Below are 22485 nucleotides of genomic sequence, written 5' to 3' on the forward strand. Positions count from 1 at the left end.
TTTGGATTTTCTTGTGGTGTGAGTTATGTTAAGAGTGATCTGACCAGCCTGAAAGAACATGACCGCCCCATGATTTCAAAACATTAATATTAAACATGTTTAATATTTACAATCCAATGTCCTTTTTTTGAGAGTGGGTAACCCAGAAGGCATTCTGTGGATTGTCACATGATAGAAATGATCATATTATTGACTGTGTCTCAGTCAGGATTTTCATTGTTTATTTTCTGGTTCTGTCAAAACTCTTTGACTAATTTTGTTGAATTAATCAGAAAAAAGAAAAATATTTACATGCCAACCAATCATGCTTTGACATCATCACATGACTGTCCATAGTTGCTTTGTAGATTTGATGAAAGACCTGCCAGAAATTCCCTGTGCTTGCTTTGATTAACAAGTGAGCTTTCTGCCCAGGCCTACACACAGTGTGGGCCCCTGACAAACCCAGAGAACTGACCCTCCATAGTTGTGATTTATGGATGATGTTAACGCAGGTGTGTTGGATCAGTAGCATTGGTGCTAGCATCCTGCCTAACATTTACTTAATTTTTGGAGCTGAAGAGTATTTTAAAAAAACTACAGTTGGGTTCTGAAGTTAAAATGAGTTATTTCTGCCACTTTTTATCAGTTTTTCCCATCCAATTTACCACTATCATATGCCACTTTTAGTCAGTTTTGCTCAGTTGTCACCCATTTTTGCTACTCTTCAACAATTTATTTGCCACATTTTAGCCCCTTTTCATCAGTTTATTCCCACTTATTTTGAACATATTTTAAACATATTTTTGCAACTTTCCACCCATTCTAGCTCATTTCAAAACTCCATGTCACACCCTTTCCCCCCAGTTTTGCCACAAGCCTGTTAGCCTGTTTTCACTACTCTTAACACCCATTTTTTGCCCATTTTAACCATATTTCACTATTTGTTATGTACTTTAATGCCACTTTTAATCTATTTCTGCTACTTTCTGTGTATTTTTTGCCTCTGTTTACCAATTTCTGCCACTTAAAACACAAATTTGCCATTTTTAATCAATTTTGCTATTGTTAAAATCCCATTTCACTGTCTTTTCCAACCATCCTCCAATTTCAACCTCTTATGAATTCAGTTTTTAAGAATAAAGTTTAATATTTTTAGGAGGATATAGTACAGTACATACGAATAAAAAAATGTTGTTTGATTTATGAGGAGTGGTAATTATTCAGGTAAAAACTAAGATATGGTCATCATAGATTTATTATTATTGGCCCCAGAAAGCCCTTCCTTTTTTCCCCTCTTATGGGCAGCCTTGTATCTGCCCACACTCTCTCCTCCTCTGCCTGTCTACGTCTACTGAGATACACACATTTTCAGTCTTTTCCCTTTAACAATGTTTAATAAATGTTGTGAATTCAAAGGTTTTTAAGAAAGTTCCAGTGCCATTCAAAAGCACATTATATCAGGTTGTTTGATCACTATTATTATTAAATCTATGTGTAATGCAGTCCTTCTCATAAAATACAAAGCCCGTAACTGCATAGATTTATTTTTTGAATCATTTGACAGCACTAGTATTTTCATCCAAAACTATTCCATCCTTCAGCTCTTTGTCTGCTAAGTTTCATTGTTCTGAAGTTACATTTGACTGCCAGAAATTTTGAAAGTTTTCCAGGTTTTAGAGTCGGGACTTCACTAACCAATATTTATCAAAAATCTTGGGTGTGGATGGACTTCAAAGAAATATTAATATTTTCTGAGAGAGCTTGCATTTATAGTTTTAGGTCATTTCCATCAAAGGCCCAGTGTCCAATTATCATTCTTGAGCTTTTTTTTTGGCATTATGGTGTAACCAGTGAAATACACAGCTTCCTAAATGAAGAACATAATTTGGGATGCACAGATGCATTGCTTTAAGAAAAATATGGACGATATCATTTACAAATGTTTAAGTGCTGTGTCCAACAATTTTTACAATAAGGTATTTTTTGGGGGTGTAGAGGTCACCTGTAAGACAAAGTCCCGTCTGTTTTATGATCAGAATGAAATATTGCATGCCAGGATACGTACCCTAAAAGACATGATGAAAATATTGGTATCAGCCCTAATTTCCACAATCAGTGCATCTCTTAATATAATAAACTTTAAGCTCTTATTTTTAGAAGAAGAAGAAATAATGGACACAACATAAAGATATATTATGCAATAAGGTATTAATAGTTAATAAAACAATTAAAGCTTTTATTTTCAGTGTTTCCAATCATTACTGATACACTAAATACTACTAAAAACTCTGATTCACTTCTTGCTGAGTGTAACTCTGTAATTATGAGATTTGTTGATCCTGAAAGCTTTCACTTCTGTGATCTAAACTTTAGTGGCTTTCTTTTACATCCATCCAAGTTTCACTTTAAGGGATGAGACCTCTATCTGTCAGAAAATGTTCTACCACAGCGGCTCTGACATTGTGTCTTAAGCATTGTCTTTCTCTTGGCTGAGTTGAATAACCGTTCCAGTCAGAGCTGTGGAGGTGACTGAAAAATCCTACTCTGTACCCTCACCTTGATGTCCTACCATAGAACTGCACGTAATCTTATTTATGAATCTCTTTAAGCAGTGTTAGGTAAGGTTGACTCCTTTTCTCATAATTTTGCTTCTCCTCTCCCCTCTGTAGGTATTTAGCAAATCCCTCTGTTTTCTCGTCGCCGAAGGTTGGGGAGATTTGCCTCTACCTCTGATGAAATCTTCTTAGCCTGCGTTTGATAAAACAGCGTGCCTCACCTAAATATAGCCACCTGCGACTGCACAGCCCCAGTGTCAGTGATGTGCTCGCAGTGTGCCTGCTGGCTGTGCTCAGCAAAGACAGCTCCGTTATGACAGTTCATTGGAGCGGGTGACAACAAAAATAGGATTAACCCTTTTAACCTGATTTTTTTTTTTTTTTTTTTGCTTCCAGACACTTACATCTTGCTGTGTTTCTGAACTATGCTCTTTAAATACAATGGACTGCTCTTTTGTAGGCAATTTACATGAGTTCTTTTTTTCCTTGCTGTTGTTGTTGCTAAAGAGCGGTTGTTCTCCAGTTAAGTGTGACAGGCTTTATCATGGATTGCTCTCCCTGTGGCTAAGTGAAGCTTATGTAAAATGAAGTGCTCTATTTTTTTAAACCACAGCCTGTTGTGCTTAATATTCATTCAAGCTTTGACATTCATTCAGAAATGTCAGTGACATATCTCTGGCAGCTATCATTTGGGTTTAACTTCATGTTATTGCTGGTTTCATTAAAATTAATGCTAAAGCAGCTAACTGAGCAGGTAAACCACAAGTATAGTTTTTCATAATATGATAAAAAAAAAGATATTAACCTTCAGTCTGGCTTTGAAAATGTAAAGGTTTTCAGACAAAAATACATGAGTGCATTTTGATTGTATAATATTCTGAATATCCCCTGAATGATTTAGACTGATGCTAAACTATGTTTAACCAACATTTAGAGGTATAACTCACAGTAACATTAATACTAATGTCTCTTTAAACTCAAACAGTAGTTTTAAACTCCATCTAATTGTATAACATCTTTCAGTGGGGAGAATGGTGTCTACCCCACTTCTACAGATCCCTTCAGTCACCTGCTTTAACTGTTATGTAACTTTGGCAGTGGGCTGCGGTTGAGAGAAGGGCACACAGCTTTATGGCTCTAATTGCAAACACCAGCCAGTTACCCCATCTCAGTGCTTTGATACAGTAGCTTAGCCTAAGAATAAGAAGAGGAGGAGGATGGATCAGGCTAGGAAGAGAAAAAGAGAGAGTGGCTTAGCAAGAGGTCAGACAAAGTAATGGTAGAGTGTTCGTCCCTGCAGATATTAACTATTACGTACTGTATCGTTATTGGTGTCAACAATGGCTTATGTTCAGCAGCTTTATTGAGTGCAGAAAGTCATTTAACTCAAGTTAAGTCACAGGTTTGCAGACAGAAAAAATCTACATACACATGTAAATGTAACCCTTGAGACACAGACTTGAACCATCATGAAAATAGTTGAAATCACAGCCTGTTGTCTTCATGCAGTCTGTCAATACATGCGTGTACAACACGTGTGTGTTAGAACTAAGCTTTAAAAAAACTCACTAAAACTTAATTCTGTGCTTACAAAACTAAAATACAAATAGAATTAGAGAAAAAAACTTCTTATTTTCAGAAACTGACAGCAGCATACTGACTAACATGTACACCCAAGCCTGGAGAGAGTAAAATCACCGGATATGATTGGAGAGGACTTCACACAATGGTGATTTTAGGTCTTGAGTTGTTTATAAACATCAAAATTACATTAATCAAATGAAAACTAAGTGGCCCTTTTGGGTCCAGCCCCTGACAGGTATCCCATCTTACCAAAAAAAAAAGAGAAGAAAAGACAAAAAACTAAACTAAAGCCAAGCATTACATATAGATATAAATATAAATATTTAAACCAATCAGAAATTTAAAACTAAAGGTAAAAGATAAATAAAAATGACAACTAATCAAATATCCATAACTATTATAACCTTGGAATGATAGTGCAGTTGGACTCAGAGGCCTTTGATGGGCGCCATAGTGCACCAAATCAAAGTCCTGCTTTTATTTTAATTAAGTAATTTAAGCTTAACAGCTTTTGCCAAGATGATAACTGAGAAACTGCTCCACAGGATAATAGTTGTTGGTTGTTTTACATTTGTGTTTACCTGCAGTTCATCCAAAAACAGAGATAATGCTCCATTAAAAATAAACAACTAGTCAGACACATACCCAGAGAAGAAGAAGACAGATTTTAGATAGTCCATTTACCAAAGACTGGCATAGAATATCATCTAAATGAGATCAGTTGAAGAGGTATACCTCCTGCATGTTTCGTTGTCATGCCTCAAACACAGACAGATCTGTGGACACAAAGCTACATGTTTTTATGAATGTCACTCACCATATTTTACTTGTTTTTCTCTTTGTTATTTCACCTACTGCTCTTAATTGTCATCAATCATTTTTATTCGTCTGCATGTTTGTGTCTACTTTACTGTTAGCTTTTATTTTTCATGCATCTATTTGGTTTCCCATTCATGTCTGCTGTAATTATGTCTCTTTTATTTTGCCTATACTTGGCGCACCGGTAGTCGAGTGGTTAAGGCGCATGCCATATACGCAGGCGACCCGGGTTCGAATCCAGCCCGTGGCACTATTTCCTGCATGTCTCTCCCCGTTCTCTCCCCCTGTTTCCGACTCTATCCACTGTCCTATCAAATAAAGGCAAAAAGGCCAAAAAAAAAAAAAAAACATTGTTTTGCCTAAACTTGTTATTCCTTAAAAGCCTAACCATGGACAAAGACTGCAAATTAGCCATGCCTAGAAGTGTTGTATACACTACATCAGTTACACTGTACTTAAATGCAACATTCTTGATGTATTGTCCCCCAAATTATCAATAAATGAAAAAATACATAAATATAAATTCACAATATGTAGTGTATTTGCACTGAAATGTCTATATTAATTAATAAATGATTAGTTCTTTATTATAAATATGTATTTTAGTCAAGGTCTGACAATATCTCAAATATTTCCAAAAGTTTTCAAAGCCAGGGAAACAGTCTTGTTATGGTGGCTGCCATTGGTTGGGAGTTCACCCAACTCACCCGACTAACACAGAGTTCCCCTCGATGTGCGGCCCCACTAGGTATTTCTAGGGCGAGTTGAGACCTCCACGGCCTACAGCTGGTTTTAAATGAGGACTCTAGTCATTAAATACGACAGTACATAAAGTGTATTTACTAAACAAACTACAAATGTTTTGGTTTTATTCATAAATTTCTCATGATGAGGAAGAAAAGCTGTTAAAAGTGCCCTTCCTGGTATGTTCTGCAAATGACACCAGATTTTTTTTCTTTTTTTTCTTTGCTATAAGCTTGCAGCTCAAACCAGGAAGATGATTTTCAACAGGTTTATTAAACCAAAAGGTTGACTTTTCTGTTCAGCGAAGCAGTGCTGGTCTCTGTTAGTCATATTGTGTTTCTGTCTTGATTGTGAGGCCACCCACATTTACTTACTGCGGGTTTAATAGTTACCTCCGCCAAGGAGGTTATGTGATTGAGTGGGTTTGTTCGTTTGTTTGTTTGTTAGCAACATAACTCAAAAAGTTGTGGACGGCTTTTGATGAAATTTTCAGGAAATGTCAGAAATGGCATAAGAAAGAACTGATAAGATTTTGGGAGTGATCCGGATCGCCGTCTGGATTCAGGAATTTTTTTAACGATTCTGTACTATTGGGAGATAGGGCTAATGGCGGAGGTCTGCGCTGTTACCACTCTACACCAGGAAATGGCGGACATGAGTAACTTCAATCCCAGCAGCATTTTGGGTGTGTTTCTATTCAGAGTTTTGGAGTTTATAGAGTTTGACAGACGCGTGCCCGGTTGAGGAGACGAGTGGAAGCATAACAGGGAGAAAGACAGCGAATTGTAGCGAGAATACTCATAATGCTGGGAGGAATAGAGGAATATTCACCCTCTGCCACGATGGATCCATGAATTTTTTAAAGGATTCTTCACTATTGGGAGATAAGGCTAATGGCGGAAGTCTGTGTTCTTTTCTAGTTCAGATTTTTTTTTTTTTTTTTTTTTCAGATTTTTTTGTTTGTGTATCAGATTACTTCTTAAATTGTGGCCTGTATTAAACCCTTAAATTCGATTAAATGACCTTAGATATGAAAGAGGCCCAAATCTGAGGGTTAGGGTTTTTAAAATCTGATTTTAAAAAAGTTCAAATTTCAGTGTAACTTGTGCGTTCAAATGGTTGTGGAAAACTCAGATCTGATTTAAAGAAAACAAATCCAGGACACTTTAGTCTGCAGTGATTCTGGCTTAAGTTGGACCTCTGTTAGTTTTACACATCGAACACAACAATTTTAAGAAAATTGAGTGTCTTATTGCTTGTGTACTTGATATTAGTCTGACATTATGTAGAGAGAACAGTACAATGGGGTAGTCTAAAGATATTTAACAACAAGATCCTCAGTGGGGTTGTCATGTGACAGAATTTCAACTCCAATGTGACGTTAATAAAAACTATAACAATAATAAACCATATTTCTATACTGCAGCAGAAAAAAGAAACGTTCTATACCCAATATTTGGTAATTTCTTTTTTAAATACCAGTTATCACAAGAAAAGTCCTGAACACTGTCTTAAATGCACGCATACTGTTTTGCAATAGATGGAACTATCTCTTTATTTCTTTTTATGCATCAAATATTTTGACAACCAGGGATATGGTTAGTCAGTGCCTCTGAATAGGATTCCTATTAACACAACCAAAAACCTCAGTGAGAAAATGGGAGCAGACAAAAACCACAAACATATATTAATAATTCAGGAGGGGGTTTGCTGCTTTTTCATGCAAAAACAGATCAATTTCAATCATGTAATTAGCCTAAATCACATTACAGTGCACACAATGTTGGCTGGTGCCCTTGTGGTGCTGTAGTCTGAGATCATCCACTGTTTGTCTGCTGTTCCCATTCAGTCAGTGTGATACAGAATAAAGACGACCACTGTTAAATGCTGTCTGCCTCCTGTACCTGACATGACAGATGATCTGCCTTCCTGCTACACCATCTCTCCCCCAGCATGGTAGCTAGCAGATAGACATCTCTCCAAAGGGGATGTAAGCAAGGCCTCACATGTATTTACACAAATACCAATATATACTCTCCATATACTATATATAAATACTATATACCTGTTATTACATCCACCCATGCTTATTTCACATAGAAGCTAGTCAGACAGGTGAGTTCATGTCCATCCCTGGCTGTTTGTGGTGGCTCTCACGTTCCTGTTCAGGTAGCCTTGCTGGTAGGGTGAGGAGAAAGAGAGAGGCTTATCGTGTAGTCAGATGCACTCTGAGGGTGACAACATGTTCCAGTTGTCCCTGGTCAACCCACTGGGGAGCAGAGTGGGCTGTGGCTCTGGACCTATGGACAACAAAATGTCATGCTCCCTTCATCAGTACATTGTACTCACCGCACCAGAACATGTATGGTGTGAGCTGCTCTGATGGCCCCATTTTTAAATAGTTGCAAATGTTTCTTGCATGTGCTGGGCTGCAGCTTGTTTTTTTCATTGGTCACTTTAGTTCGCTGTAATATTGAACTGTTTTCTATCCTGTTATTTTGAGTTTTCTTCCTTCAAAATCTGACCATACAAACATGTGCACACAGGCACTGGCTATGCTTGCTGGATCAAATTTTGTTTCCTTAACACTTTGTTGTTAGTGTATTATAGCCTTTGTGTTAAGAAATAGAAAAATACTCTGCATGTCTATTTTATGATACAGGTGCATTTGAGGGTAATGTGTCCGTCCAACTGTTCAGGTTAACTCAGCAATGTTTCAGTGTTTCTGTTTAGGATTGTAATGGAAATTTAGGGGCTTTCAATGCAATCTTGAATCAAAATTTTGAACAAACAACTTTAGAGCTTTAGCTTTAGATCTGATGCAATTATGTCAATAGGTTGCAGGCTTGTTCCCCCACCTGTTTTAACTGTTTGCTTGATGAAGGTCTTGAAATAAACTTTGCCATTAATGTGTTTGGGTACGCACACTTCAACACAATTGGGCCAATTTTGGCCTGATTTCTACCTTTGGATCAAAGTTAGCAAAGTCTGATGGTTCTTAGCATAATCATAAGTTTTTCCTGTGGTATGAGGCGTTAAAAGCCATTTTATCCTTCCTTCACAAAAGAATATCCAAGCCACTGTGGCACTGAGAAAAGCCAAGCAGGTTCCTTATAGATTGTTATGTAAAATGGAACAACGGCCAATCAGAACCCAAGCTGACTAAAGAAGTGTAACACTTGCAAGCATAATATCTGCCCACAAACATAATAAACCACAAATGTAATGCATTTCTCACAAACACAATAGCAGTTGCCTACTGCAAACTATTACATTTGCAGGGATTCAATAGGTTTATGAGAAGGTAGCTATCAGCTAGCCACATTTAGCTTCTGTACTCTAAAGTCTGGTTTGACCCTGTGATATTTTAAGTTTTGAGAGTGGAGAGGTCATTTTGTTGGCATGTGTAGGGTCTTCCACATTTTTAGATAAGTTAAGGTTTAAATAATTTATTTTTGTGTTTAAATATGGGGTGAGAGATTCCTGAAGGCCTGTATGTCACAACGCTGTCCAAGTCAATACATTTAATAATGTTGTAAAATGTCTATGATGAACATTTTTCATTTATCGTGGCCAAATCTTCACACCCTGCTGCTAGGTTGCTGCATTTTGCTTTTATTTTTTCTTTTAGTCAGGAAGTGAGCATCCTATAGTGTGAGTGTTTGAGGTGAGGCACACAGAGATACAAGATTGCATATACTTCTGAAATATTGTCCAAACCTCCCGCTCTTGCAGTACTGTATTTATAGAACAATGTTCCTCTATGTCAGGGTCCCAGTGCATAATAAAACACAGTAAATGGATCCCTGCTATGTTTAGGGTGGCCTGACCTCCATTAGGAGGCAACCGCAAGGCAACCACAGGCCAAAAGAAGAAACCATGAGCATTAAGCCACAGACATGCATGCACAAACACAACACATTAAAAATGCACAAATTCACAGGCTTCCCTTGCAGAGAGAAACCCACACGCTGCCCAGTAATTCCAACACAGATGTCAAAGATGTAGCACCCGAGACTACTCCTCTGTTAAAATCGTTGTAATGGGTGAACAACACTACAGTCTATGAGGGCTGTTGTTCATGTCTATGACATTATTGGTCATAGAAGGTCTCTCACTAGTAAGCAGATTTAAATGAAAAGCTCTTATTTTTGGTCTTTTTTTCTGGTGGAAAATCTGTGTCACTTCCCAGCATATTTTGTAAAGATGCTTCTTACTATCTGTTTGCAGAAGCTGTTAACAGTACAGTTACAGCATGCAGTGGAGTTAAATGCAGTATGTTTCACAAGAGAGAAGTCCAGACATCTTCAGTGGTTTTCTGTCCAGTTGAACTTAAACTAATTTTCTCTGTCATTTGTTTCCTCACTCTGTCTTTCATCAGAATCTGAAATAATCATTCATTCCCAAGGGGGATTTGGGCATTACAGTTAGTTAACATAGCAGCAGGAAATATAGTGGTATAAATAGAAATATGACTAGATAAGATACAAAAATAATGAAGAAAGCCACAAGCTGAGAATACTGAAGAAATGAAGATATGTACTAAAGTAGAGAAAGTTTTGAGAAATAAGCAATGCATGTGCAGCTTTGCAAAATAGAACACACTGTAAGATTATTGCACAGTTGTGTTATCAAAAATGTTTTTGAGAACTGAATTGCAGAGTGTGTGTTTTTACCTCATAAATCTTTTGGCTTTTTCTTGGCTTAGAGACCTTTAAAAAGGGAGACAAATCTGTAATGTGTATCTGGATATATCTATCAAACTTGGTTAACCAATAGATAGGCTAGATATTTTTTAAAAAAGAATGTCTGAGGGTTATTTAACTATGAATAAAACATCATTCAACTGCAGGCTAACTTTTTCAGACTGAGGTAGGTTGCTGCCTTTAATGCTTAAATTGTCAAATTGTTGAACTTGGAATGCATACATGTTTATTTGCGAGCTCTTACTGGGTTTATTTGCAGCATCAGGTCTAGTCTTAATCAACAGTTTGTATTATCAGTAGGTACCTGCTAATTTAATTGCCATAATAATTTAATTGCCATCTCACCCTAAAGTTATACAGACTCTGTCTGCACATCAATCAGTGCGCAAACTCCGTAGCAAATCGCTCCCTTTCCAGTCCATCTTTGCAATTCAACAGCATGCGTTCTAGTCAGTCTCTGGTGCGTGCCACTCTGCTCTATGCAAGATACACTCCAGGTCTATTTTCTAAGAAGGCGGCTGCCAAAACCTATCAGGCCATGTAGAGTAGATCCATCTAGAGAGGAACAAGAATATATAAAGCATCTTGTCAACTTCAGAATACAACACAGTGAATGGACTCTCATCACTAAATCCACATTACATCTTATCCACAGGTCATCAATCAGTCAGGGGGTCAAAGAGGAAACATGGTGCCCATGGACAAGGAAAAGTTAACTTCTAGGGTGGAAAACCACAGGATCTTATTTTACGTCTGGAAGCATTAACCCTTTAAGCTAATTCATGTATGATGAAGCAAATAGCAGCTCAACTTTAAAAGACAAACATGTTTAAATTGTCTTCTCACATTGGACTTGTCATGATTTGACTTCACAGTTTCTTCATAAATGAATTGTTCTCCAGTGTTCTTGGGATCTCTCACAAGGGCACGCACTCTGTCAGTCAGACCAACCTGTGGTGTGCAAGCAATGTTGTGGGCATGGCGTATGTGGAATTTTTAGGGCCAGTCGTAGTTTTTTTTTTCCTCAAATCTAATTAGCAACCTGGCCTTACTTGAATAAATGGCAAGATATGAAGATGTTGAACAAACCTGAATGTTGTCATTTGCCACTACGTGTGGGCATACCAACTTTGATGATATTGGCATTCAGTCTTAATGCACAATTAGCAGACTTAACAGGCTGTGGATTTCTGGTGCTGTTATTGTGCTATCAAACCTGGGTTATGGATGTCCCAACCATGGACAAAAAATTGTTTAAAAGTGTCTGAAAGAGATCTGATTTCCCTGTGAGTTATTTGTAATCAATACTACAGTAAAGAGTATTCATGCAACTTTAAAAACAAAATAAACGTAGTACACAACTTAAGGAGATGTGTGTTTGGTGGATTATTTCTTTGTTGTGACAATACTTGTAGGCAATACATCTTACACCACTAAAAAGCCTGTTTATTTCCCTTTTAAAGGATGCCACATTTGTGAGGAACGTACATTTTTTAAGATGGGCAACAGAGCTGAGTATGTCAGTTCCACCCATTAAAAAATAGTAAAATCATCTCGAACTTCTGGTTCCCCCAGGTGCTGACAATAAGGCACCTAGTTGGCTCTTGATTGTCAGCACCTGTGAGCATGGGCATGGTGTCTGCTTCAAGAATCAGCATGCCATGTTTGACTGATCTGGATAGGTACTGATGCAAAACCAAGTTGGGGCATTATTTGGAGGGAACCCTAGAACCATCTCCAAACTAAAGGCTAAGTTCCATAGAACTTGGATGTCAGAGACAGGCCGCAAAGTGGGCATCCAAATCAAACAACACCCCAAGAAGACTTTTTCTTCACCCTGTCGACACTCAGGAACTATAGGCTGTCTCCTGCATATTTGCAGTCAAGGTTTGCGGGAAGATATGGCTGATAGCTCTTTGCCTAGGCAATCCTGAACAGACTGTACATGACCAATCTCTGGTCTTTCTTCAGTCTCCAATCATCCAGCCCACCAAAAACACCAAAGAGTCGATGGCAGAATAAGTTGTTTAATGTTAGCGGAGAGGATTTGGAAAATTTTTCATGGGCACAACCCACATACTCAGCTCTGCTGCTCATCCCACAAATGCATGTTCCTTGTAAATGTGGCACCCTTTAGATGGGAAATAAACAGGCTTTCCAACAGTATACGATTTATTGCCAAGAAGCATTAACAAAGAAATACTCTACCAAACTCACATTCCCACACTTTTTGTGCTAAGTTTATATTCATACCAAGAAAAAGCTTTGATTTCATGTCCTACTGCATTAACTGATAACTTCTTTTGAAATCTCTTTTAAGGTTTTTTCATGATCTAATGATATTTTCTGCCCTTTAAAACAGAAGGCACATTTGATCTTATGTTGTGGTTGAAATTAGTGTTTTGTAATATGAATGTGAAGAAGCGGCGAAATGAGAAAACTCATAAATCACCTTCTAAGACTCAAAAGAAAGTGTTATGTATGGTTGTCAGTAGCTTATAGAAACAGCGAAGCACTGATGCAGTCACTGAAAGAAACAGATTTACTCCTTTCAGTGTTGATCCACTCGGTCAAGTGCTTGAAGCACACTTACATCCTATTAGTAGGCAGTGTGCTCATACAAATACAGAGGCTATCTGGTATTTGTACTATTAGGAAACATGGCAATACGAAGAACAAATGTCATTACCTATGTTTGCTTTTCTTCCTTTGAAGTTTTCTTCGTCCTCCTGGGCTTTCACTCTTAACATGAGCAAACACAGTGGTGGCAAGGTCTGTCTAAATATAACTCCACTTGACAACAAGCTGGAATTGTAGATACCCTTTTTCTTTGAAGAAATCCAATTACTGTCAGTGTTTCCTCTGTGCGTGTATGTGTTTTTGTGTTTAGTAGGCATGAAACTGAGGTATGTGTCTTTGTATACAGCGTTTTCATGCATAAATGTGTAAGTGTGAGACATTCGTTAATTGTAATGCGAGCCCAGTGTGATTCAAACAGCTGTTGTATAGGGACCTTCATAGTTTTTGCAGTATTTAACAGCAATTATGTATTTAAAGAGAGGAAACGTGCGTTCACAGTTTTATATGCGAGAGGAAATGATACGTCTTTTCTCCAAAGGCAACCGTGACAAACAACAGCATGGAGAACACAGTCCTGGCCGTTATTGAAGCCCCTTGTTTTGTCCCATCATGCATCAGTAATGAAGTTTAGTCATGCTCACAGAGGGGAGAGAAAATAGCACATACACTATCAGAAATATTATCTGTGACCAAGTCTGGACTATTGAAAAAAGGAAGAAGTTGCTTGTTTTAGCAACATGGAGCATCAGGTACCATAGTCGCATCAAGTAAAGTAACAATCATCATTGATAATAGAGGCCAGAGTGTCATCAGTGAAACAAAACTGTACATCGCCCATCAAAGCTAACAGAGTCAAAAAGACTCCCCAGAAAATCTCATGAGGATAAAAGTAGAAGACACCTGGTGAGTGCCAGGTTATTTTTATCTGTAAGTTTTTGTGCTGTGAGGCAGACACTGTGCTCTAAAAATAAGACAAGATTTTCACTTGAATTGACTTGGCCAGAGGTCTTTTGGATCAGCATGTGAGATACAGCAGTTCCTTTTAAAAGCCATGAGTTATTTACTTCAGCACACTATGAAATCTATAGACCTCAGCTGCAACAATGAAATGGACTAGCAGTAATTACTCGCAGTATTCTATCTGGATTGCTGTGGAAAAAAAGAAAAAAAAAAGAAAAATCCCTCGCCTAGTTATTTATTCAGTTTCCTTTTCTTCGTTATGTCTTATAGCTCTGCTCTTGGAATTGGTTTTGTGGCCTAGTTAAAGGTAGGTGGCTAAATCATCTGAGCTTACTGGAGCAGTGCTCATCGCAGAACTCGCTTATGGTGCAATCTATGGAGCATCCAGGATATATCAGCCTTTACACAAAAGAACCAGTCTGAATTCAATTACAGAGCCATGAGAGAGTGCAATTTACATCCAAACTCTGAGACTGGGAAGATGGACGAGTTCACAGGACAATTTATAATTAACAGTTAACCCTCATTGACCTTTGAGCTCTGATATACAGTCTGATATACACAAATAGCTTCACTGTTAGGCTGCCTTCTGGCATGCTGGCTGGTAATGTTAGGATAATAAGACTTACACAGACAGTGAGATAAAAAAGACTCAAGAAATATTATATAAACACATTTTACTTTTCCAACGTTACTGATAGCAGTAATGGATCTGTCTTAGTAATTCAACCATCAGGGATATATATTCTTTACACTTTTCCTACAGTGACTTAACATGATGAAACCTTATCTGTAAATTAAAATAAAATCACTGCATAAGTCATTGTCATAAATATTCACAATGAATTTTATCATTTCAGCTTAGGTTTATTGTACTGTGGTTTTGAGTTTGAGAAAACAGAACAAATCATTACCGTTTTTAAGCTGAGCCACAGCCTGAGGGAGAATTTATTAAGCATTTAAATTATATTGTTCTTGTGTTTTACAGAAGGATGCTCTGGTACATTCGTACAAATGTTAAAAATTTGTAAGCTTCAAGTGTCATGTTCTCTTTAAGACTGACTCTCAGGCTTGGAATTTTGCGATGAGAAAGAGTGCTGCTTGAGGCAGGGGAGCATATAGTTTTCCAACCGTGTGACGGTGTATTTTTTTTTAATTCTGTCATTAAACTCTTTTTCGGACCAGATAAAATCTCCTGTCATTTGTGTCAGATTTCAGTGACTCGGCCTATAGAGCTATGATGGCGTATGGAATGCCACTGCAACCGATCATTGATATTTGGAACCGATATGCATTTACTATAAAAGTTAAATGGAGAATGCAGAAATATTCTGATGATTCAACAATCAGAATTTACAAAGAAATTGGAAAAGGGGACCTTTCTTTTTATGCTGTTTAGTTGTTAATTTATAAAACAAAATACAAATTAAAAAAAGAAAATACCTGTAGATGGCACTGAAAGAGCCACACAGCTGCACAGAGACTGTGCTTTGTAGACTTTGGAATAGCCACGCAAGAGGAGGATTCAAGACCCATTTCACCTTTGGAGATTCATAAAATAGACTTAAACACCAGGGGGATTTATATTCTGGATTTTCCACTGCTTAATGCAACAAAAGTATAATTGCATTTCAGAATAATTAGGGATGCACAGATGCATTGGTTTAACATCAGTATCAAACATCAGGGATTGGCAAATAATATGAGCATGAATTGATGTCAGTAGCAGATGTTTATCTGTCGTGTTGTGTGAATTTATTGCTGGCATTTGGAACCCCTGACAGCTGATTTAGAAAAAAGAAATTATATTGGGCAGAGGGTGTGACCTGTTGGACAAAGTCTGATCTCTTGGTGGTCAAAGACGGAGAAATGTTGGCACATAAAAAGAAATGATAACACTAATTGAAACATCAACACTAGTATAGGTCTTTGGCTAAATGGTTATTCTTAACATCTGTATGAGCATCAGTCGTTATTTTTACTCTGGGTGCATCTCTAAGAATAGTATATTGTACTTCTGTATTAAAACTACTGTTGTGTTGATTTTGCATATCATAAAGGCAGAGCTTATTTAGACTGAGATTGTGGAGGAAGAAATCAGAGGGGAAGACAAATTTCACCATGGAGCTAAATTTTTTCAATTTTTAATTAATTTTATCATCAGTCTAAAAAATAAAACTCTGATACAGATAATCAGATTTTAAGGGATGTAACAGCTACTCAAAATGCAACACATTTCTCAATACTGGGTTCACAGTACACTTGCACTTTTACATTTTTTTTTTTTTTGTTTTTAACAAAGAAACTTAATTTAAGTTAACTTATGAAAAATGAAAACCATGATTCTTTGACAATAGCAGTGCAAAAAAATATCCATTATTTTCATTAAAAGTAATTCTTTATTTTAATGTTGAGCTTGCTTGGTAACAAATAGATCAATGCATTTTTTTGTCTTTATTCAATGAAACACTGCTTGATGCTACTGCATTAACTGCTGATTTCAATCAAGGGAAGTTAAAGCAGATACCCCTTTTATTTAAATAGAGAATGGGAGCATGTATTTTTATGAATCGATTGAAATTGTCAATTTTTATAAATATATATTATGTTTAAAATTTTGCATTATCTAATAAGGATACTTTATATGCTCTGACTATAGTATTCTCTCTCGGTTCCTCCAAAGGTTTTACTGGGACTTGACCATGCTGCTGCTGATGGTAGGAAACCTTATCATCATCCCTGTAGGCATCACATTCTTCAAAGACGAGCACACACCTCCCTGGATTGTCTTCAACGTAGTCTCTGACACCTTTTTCCTCATGGATCTGGTGCTTAACTTCAGGACCGGTATTGTCAAAGAGGACAACACGGAGATCATCCTGGATCCGCAGCAGATCAAGATCAAGTACTTGCGGAGCTGGTTTGTGGTGGACTTTATCTCCTCCATTCCTGTGGACTATATCTTCCTCATCGTGGAGACACGTATCGACTCAGATTTCTATAAGACGGCACGGGCTTTGCGGATTGTTCGCTTCACAAAGATCCTCAGCTTGCTGCGACTGCTGCGTCTCTCTAGACTCATTCGCTACATCCACCAATGGGAAGAGGTAGGAAAGTGTTTCTTACTGACTGTGTAGTTTTGCTGATTGTTTCCCACTCACATGCATGAAGAGTGCTAGTCTTAGTTGTCCCTAGCAAACTGGATTCCCCATTGCCAACAAATAGATTCACTCAGAGAGGAAAAGACAGTCAGATAAAATACAGAGAAAATCCCATTGTCTGACAATCATACAATCATATCATTTGATTTATCTAGTCTAAAACATAGGGCTTCACTTCCTGAGGAAGTTATCTTCAAATGGTGTTCCCATGCTGGGGAAATACTCTTGAGTGTGTTTGCAGAGCTCTGTACCTTCCTCTTTGCCCTGGGAGGAAAAATATAGATGCATGCTGCTTCTGATTACATCCACTCTTAGGAGGAGTGAAGAGGCCCTTTTGCTAGCCCAGTCACCAATAAGTTGATGAGGTCGAGCTGCTGATTAGCATTTCCACTCTGTGTGCCCATCCAGCTAGCAGTGGGACAACAAGGCCCAGAGAGGCATTGCTGCAACACAAGCATGATTATAATTGCAGGAAAAATTAGAAAGATTTCCCATTACTCTAGATGTTATTCAGTCTCAGAGGTAAAAGGTGCAAAATAAATCAGAATCTCAGCATGGAGTCGACGTGAAGATGAGCACTGGACAATCAGGCCTGCTTTTGTCATCATTTTGGTACATAGTTTTACAAATACAGGACTACTCAAGCACTATTTTTAGCATGTCAGTGCCTTTTCTGCTTAAAAATCCTCCCTAAAATCAACCACAGCTAGTGCATGATTTAGTGTATTGGTGAAGAGTAACTACAGTCAGTTGGCTGGGTCATGTAAAAGATGTTTTATTGCATTGAACATTGATGATGATGTCATGGGTCAAACAGTTAAGAGGCCATTTATGTAACTTCAGGCCCAGAGGCTGTGTAACAATTCAAATATAACAGATCCCTGAAGAATTTAGTCTGTATGTGTATTACCCAGAATTTTTATTCCAGGTCATTTTCAGTTTATGGGGATTAAATTCCTCATCACTTTAACTGATTTCAGTAACAATGTTTCAGTCAGTGTTAATCCAACATGGAAGAATCTGAGGAGAAGGAGCTGACATAATTAACCAATGCTCTGTTTTTATTGTGTATTTTACACGTATCCTATAGTAAACATAGTGTTGTATTTTGCTGCATTTTGATGTGCTTGTCATTACTTTTATAAAAGATAATATTTTAGGACTTTTAATGCCTTTACTGAAAAAAGAGGAGGACAGTGGATAGGATTGGAAACCAGAATGGGAGAGTGGGGGAGAGACATGTGGAAAGGGACCAACACGCCCTCATACATGGGACGCGACCTTAACCACAAAGCCATCTGCACCCTGTGCTTGTCATTACTTTTATCTTGTCTGCTATGTGATGTCAAGTTTAGATGTCCCACTTTTATTTTGGTAGCAAACATCAGTGTGTTACCTCTTCATGTCCGTACTTGGCTTTTGTATACAGTGAGAGATTGCATCTACTCAGGCTGAATCAATTACAAGAGACTGATAATAGGTGATGATGTGTGTGAGTTGACTGTAAGTCAGGTTACATGCTACAGAGCAGAAGAACCTAAAATACAACACTGTTATACACGAACATAACCTACTGCCCAATTTGCACGGGACTAGTATTACATAGGGGCCTCTGGTAATTTATATCGTGCAGGACATTTGCATTTCCAATCCTGTGCAAATTGTCGGTAATTTACAGAGTGAAAATTCCAAATAACCGACCACATTTCAGCAAACACAGAGGTTCACATAATTCTAATCCGTTCGGCTTTTGTGCATCTTTTTCTGATCAAAAAAAAAAAAATTGAGGGCAGCGTAGGAGATTATTCAAGTAAAAATGGCTTTATTTTACTTAACTTACTTATTGAAACTGCCGTCCAAATGTGCATGCTAACACTGCTACTCTCTTCATATTCACAGCATTTCTGCTCTTTTTTCTACTGGTCCTCTTTGCAAGTATATCAGTATTATTTAGTTGTACATCTCATGCATAACACATTCAGTGATTAGGCTGCAACAGCTGATCTGCCAGAGGAAGATTGTTGTGGATGCGCAATGATCCCAAGATTATAGAGCACAGAACAACATCAACTGCATAAGAGCTGTTAAAAGTAAAAGGAGAGGTTCATATTAAACACAAGACTTCCCTCTTTCTCATACATTAAATGGAGGGATGCTCAACTTTCTCTCTCCTCCTCTACCTGATTAGCTGCAGATATGCACAGATGACTTAAGGGACCTGGATGTGTAATGGGAGAGTAAGGGGAGATATTTCACTAGTTTATTAGTCATTGACAGCCAGCTACAGTACTATCCATACATTCATCTATTTTCTCCTGTTTGGGGTCAGAGGGGGCTGGGGTCCATCCCAGCCGTCATTGGGCAGTAGGCAGTGTACACCCTGGGCTGGTCGCCAGTCAGTCACAGGGCTGACATAGAGAGACAAACAACCAGGCACACCTGTGCAAATGCACCACACCAAACACTGATGTCAGGGGGTCCACAGGTAACACTAGTCCTGTGCAAATAGTACTTTAGTCACATTTTAACCATTCAATGACAATTTCCTGATATTTTTTGTTAGTGTCACCATCTTTCTGTAGATTGTCATAACTCAGTGGGCAAAAGTAATACACAACAAATTCTTTAAAAGTAAACTGCAAATTTGATGTCACCTCATTGTAGCCCTCTGTACTTGGGTTTGCCTATTGTGTCTTTGTAAGTCACTTTTACTGATCTCAAAGGCAACACATTAAAATTTTCACTTCATCTGTATGACATCATTAGTCTGGCTTGTGAGACTTCAGATTCTGATTAGTCCCTACATGTACAAAACATAATGAGATATTGTGCCATGATATCTTTATTGCATGCTGGGAGAATTCCTTGGCTATCCCAACATATATGTATAGTTATTATAATAACATGAAGCTTATCAGCTGGGAGATGCGCACATTCATATAGTTAAAAAATTAAAAGCAAATAATACCTTATAATGGACCATTCTGCCTTGTAATTATATTTTTTTAACTCAAAAGTATATGATACTACTTTTCATGATGAAATTTTCACCGGAGTGTAAAAATTGCTTGAGGGTTTTTCCAGACTTTAATATTACTACTTTTAGGCTGCTCCATTGAGAAATTCAAGTACCACTTAATATTTATTGTTGAACCAACTTATTCTTTCTTACAGTCTAATCCTATATTTGTATGATTTGAGCGCTGTAAAAACTAAATTTTCTACCCCCTTACCCTACCTGCATTTTCTTTTTATATCATCACATTTCATTTTTTCTCAAGAGGCTGCCTTATTCAGGGATATTTTAAAGAGGTGATGGGAGTTAATTTGCATTGATACAATGTATTTTAATGGAGGCTGTCTATTCAAGCATTCATGTGTAAAGAGTCGCTCCACTTTCCCCAGGACTGGAACTTTCAAAAAATAAAAGGTTTAATTTAATTTTAAACAATCTTAGGATTACAAAGGGCTTCAGTCATGAGATCTTCTGTAACTTTTATTCTTTGTAGAATTTTTTCAGTGAAAGGACTTTTTTCTGCTTTAATCCTTGAACATATGAATACTTAAGTTCTTTTTAGTGAGGATTCAAAGCTATGAGCTTTTTATGCCTCTTAAATATTTTCATGTTTCCTTTTGTTTGTTTTTCTGTAAATCCATGTAAAGCACTTTTTTGACAGCAATTTATTAATAAATTTATAATTTAAGAGTATTTTTTATATAGAATTTGTATGTTTTATCAGGGAAATTTATTAAATCAGGTTTGACTTACTTAAATTTAATCTTAGCACTGAAAACTTAAATATTTAATAAGGAAATAGACTTTGTACCTATTGAGTTTACTTTAATACTATTAAAGAAAACAAATTACACCAGCTCCAGAGCACTGAATATGAAACTTTTATTATTTTGGTTTTGGTGATGAATGTCCAAAAAAAAAAGAATCAATTATTGTTAAAAGAAACTCATCAATATTTCATATTCAATAAAACAATCAAATAATTCAAACCCATTGATTTTGAATATAAATACACAGTAATGAAACATAGAAAAGGGTTTGATATAAATTGAGTAAATGTTTAGCGCTCCTGTGTTTTTAATGTCTCCATTTCTTGGAAAATGCTGAGCTAAAGATCACATGAAAGTTATATGGAATTTAATTTACATTAATGTGAATGTTAAATTAGAAGGGATTTCCTCTTAATTTCATATTCATACATCACTCAATTTATCCAATTGTTAGCCTGGTTGCCCAGTGTTGTCAAAACTTCAGAGCCATCTTTGTGGCATTACACAGACATTTGTAAAGGTTAAAGAGTAAACTGATTGCAAATCAAACCATAGCATCCCCAAACCTGTCCACAGGCATCCTGAAAATGTTCTCGATTTCAGATATTTAGCTGGAACTCTGGGAAGAACAGTGCATGTAAGTGTGGTGACATTAATCATGAGGGCCTCTGTGATGCCATTTCAAAGACAGGAAATGTTTAAATGAAATCCATTAGGAAGACTCCCCCTGCCACCTTGTGCCCCCATGCAGGCCTGTTGCTGTACTTCTGAGTCCAAAATGAAGGCTGGGTTATAAGAAGTGGAGACCAGCTTTCATTTAAATGGAGTGGACACACTGACAGTGTGCTATCACATGTTCAGCCTGTGCATTAAGGCAGCAAGGCAAGGAGAGCAGAGAAAAAGAAAATGACAGAAGCAAATAAAAAGAAGGAAAAGAGAAAGAGAGAGAGAATTATCTGCTGAACTCGTGCTTTGCATCCTTGAAAAAAAGCCAGAACAATAGCACAGAGACACACTCACGGAGGCAGCTGCCATTTACATGTTTTATACCGGCGTGGGTGGTGTGTGTTTAAAAGGGTGTATGCGAGGTTTGCTGATGAATGCTAGCTAGGCAGACGGAGTGAAAGGCCAGCTTTGCCTCAGTGCCAGAGTACTCCAGATGCAACCTCACAGAAATGTCATCTGTCACTGCAGAATAACTTGTCTCTGAGATCTCGCCACCTGACTGACTTTTTGACTTTTCCTATTGACAGCTACACTTCCAACAGCGTGTGTGCATCTCATCGCCATTTGAATATTTTTGTAGCACTCTGCACTGACCACACTTTTGTCAAATCACCTTCTTACAGGAGGAAAATTGAAACTACACAGTTGTTCTGCAGTTTTACTTTCTTACTAACCTGTTTAGGGGCGGGACAAAATATCAAAATGTCATTACGTTGTCTCCTCAATGAATGTGACACAATTAATGTATTGCAAGTACCAAATGTTTTCATAAAAAATCAATTTAGCACTCTAAAATGATTTCCCTCCAAATTTGACTCTCCACCTTATGGTGGTACTTATAACATCAGGGCAGTCAGGTATGGCAGCATGTCGCTTTGGCAC

General features: G+C 37.4%; 1 protein-coding gene across 1 annotated transcript in view; it reads left to right on the top strand.

The window, feature by feature from the left end:
• Positions 1 to 22485, top strand: part of hcn4 (hyperpolarization activated cyclic nucleotide-gated potassium channel 4) — a 103110-nt gene that overhangs the window by 14891 nt on the left and 65734 nt on the right. The window contains exon 2 of the mRNA XM_041787009.1: positions 16614 to 17037. Within this exon, the coding sequence (XP_041642943.1) occupies positions 16614 to 17037 (424 nt within the window). The remainder of the gene's footprint in view (positions 1 to 16613; positions 17038 to 22485) is intronic.

Source organism: Cheilinus undulatus, linkage group 1 (assembly GCF_018320785.1).
Source record: "Cheilinus undulatus linkage group 1, ASM1832078v1, whole genome shotgun sequence".
Lineage (NCBI taxonomy): Eukaryota > Metazoa > Chordata > Actinopteri > Labriformes > Labridae > Cheilinus > Cheilinus undulatus.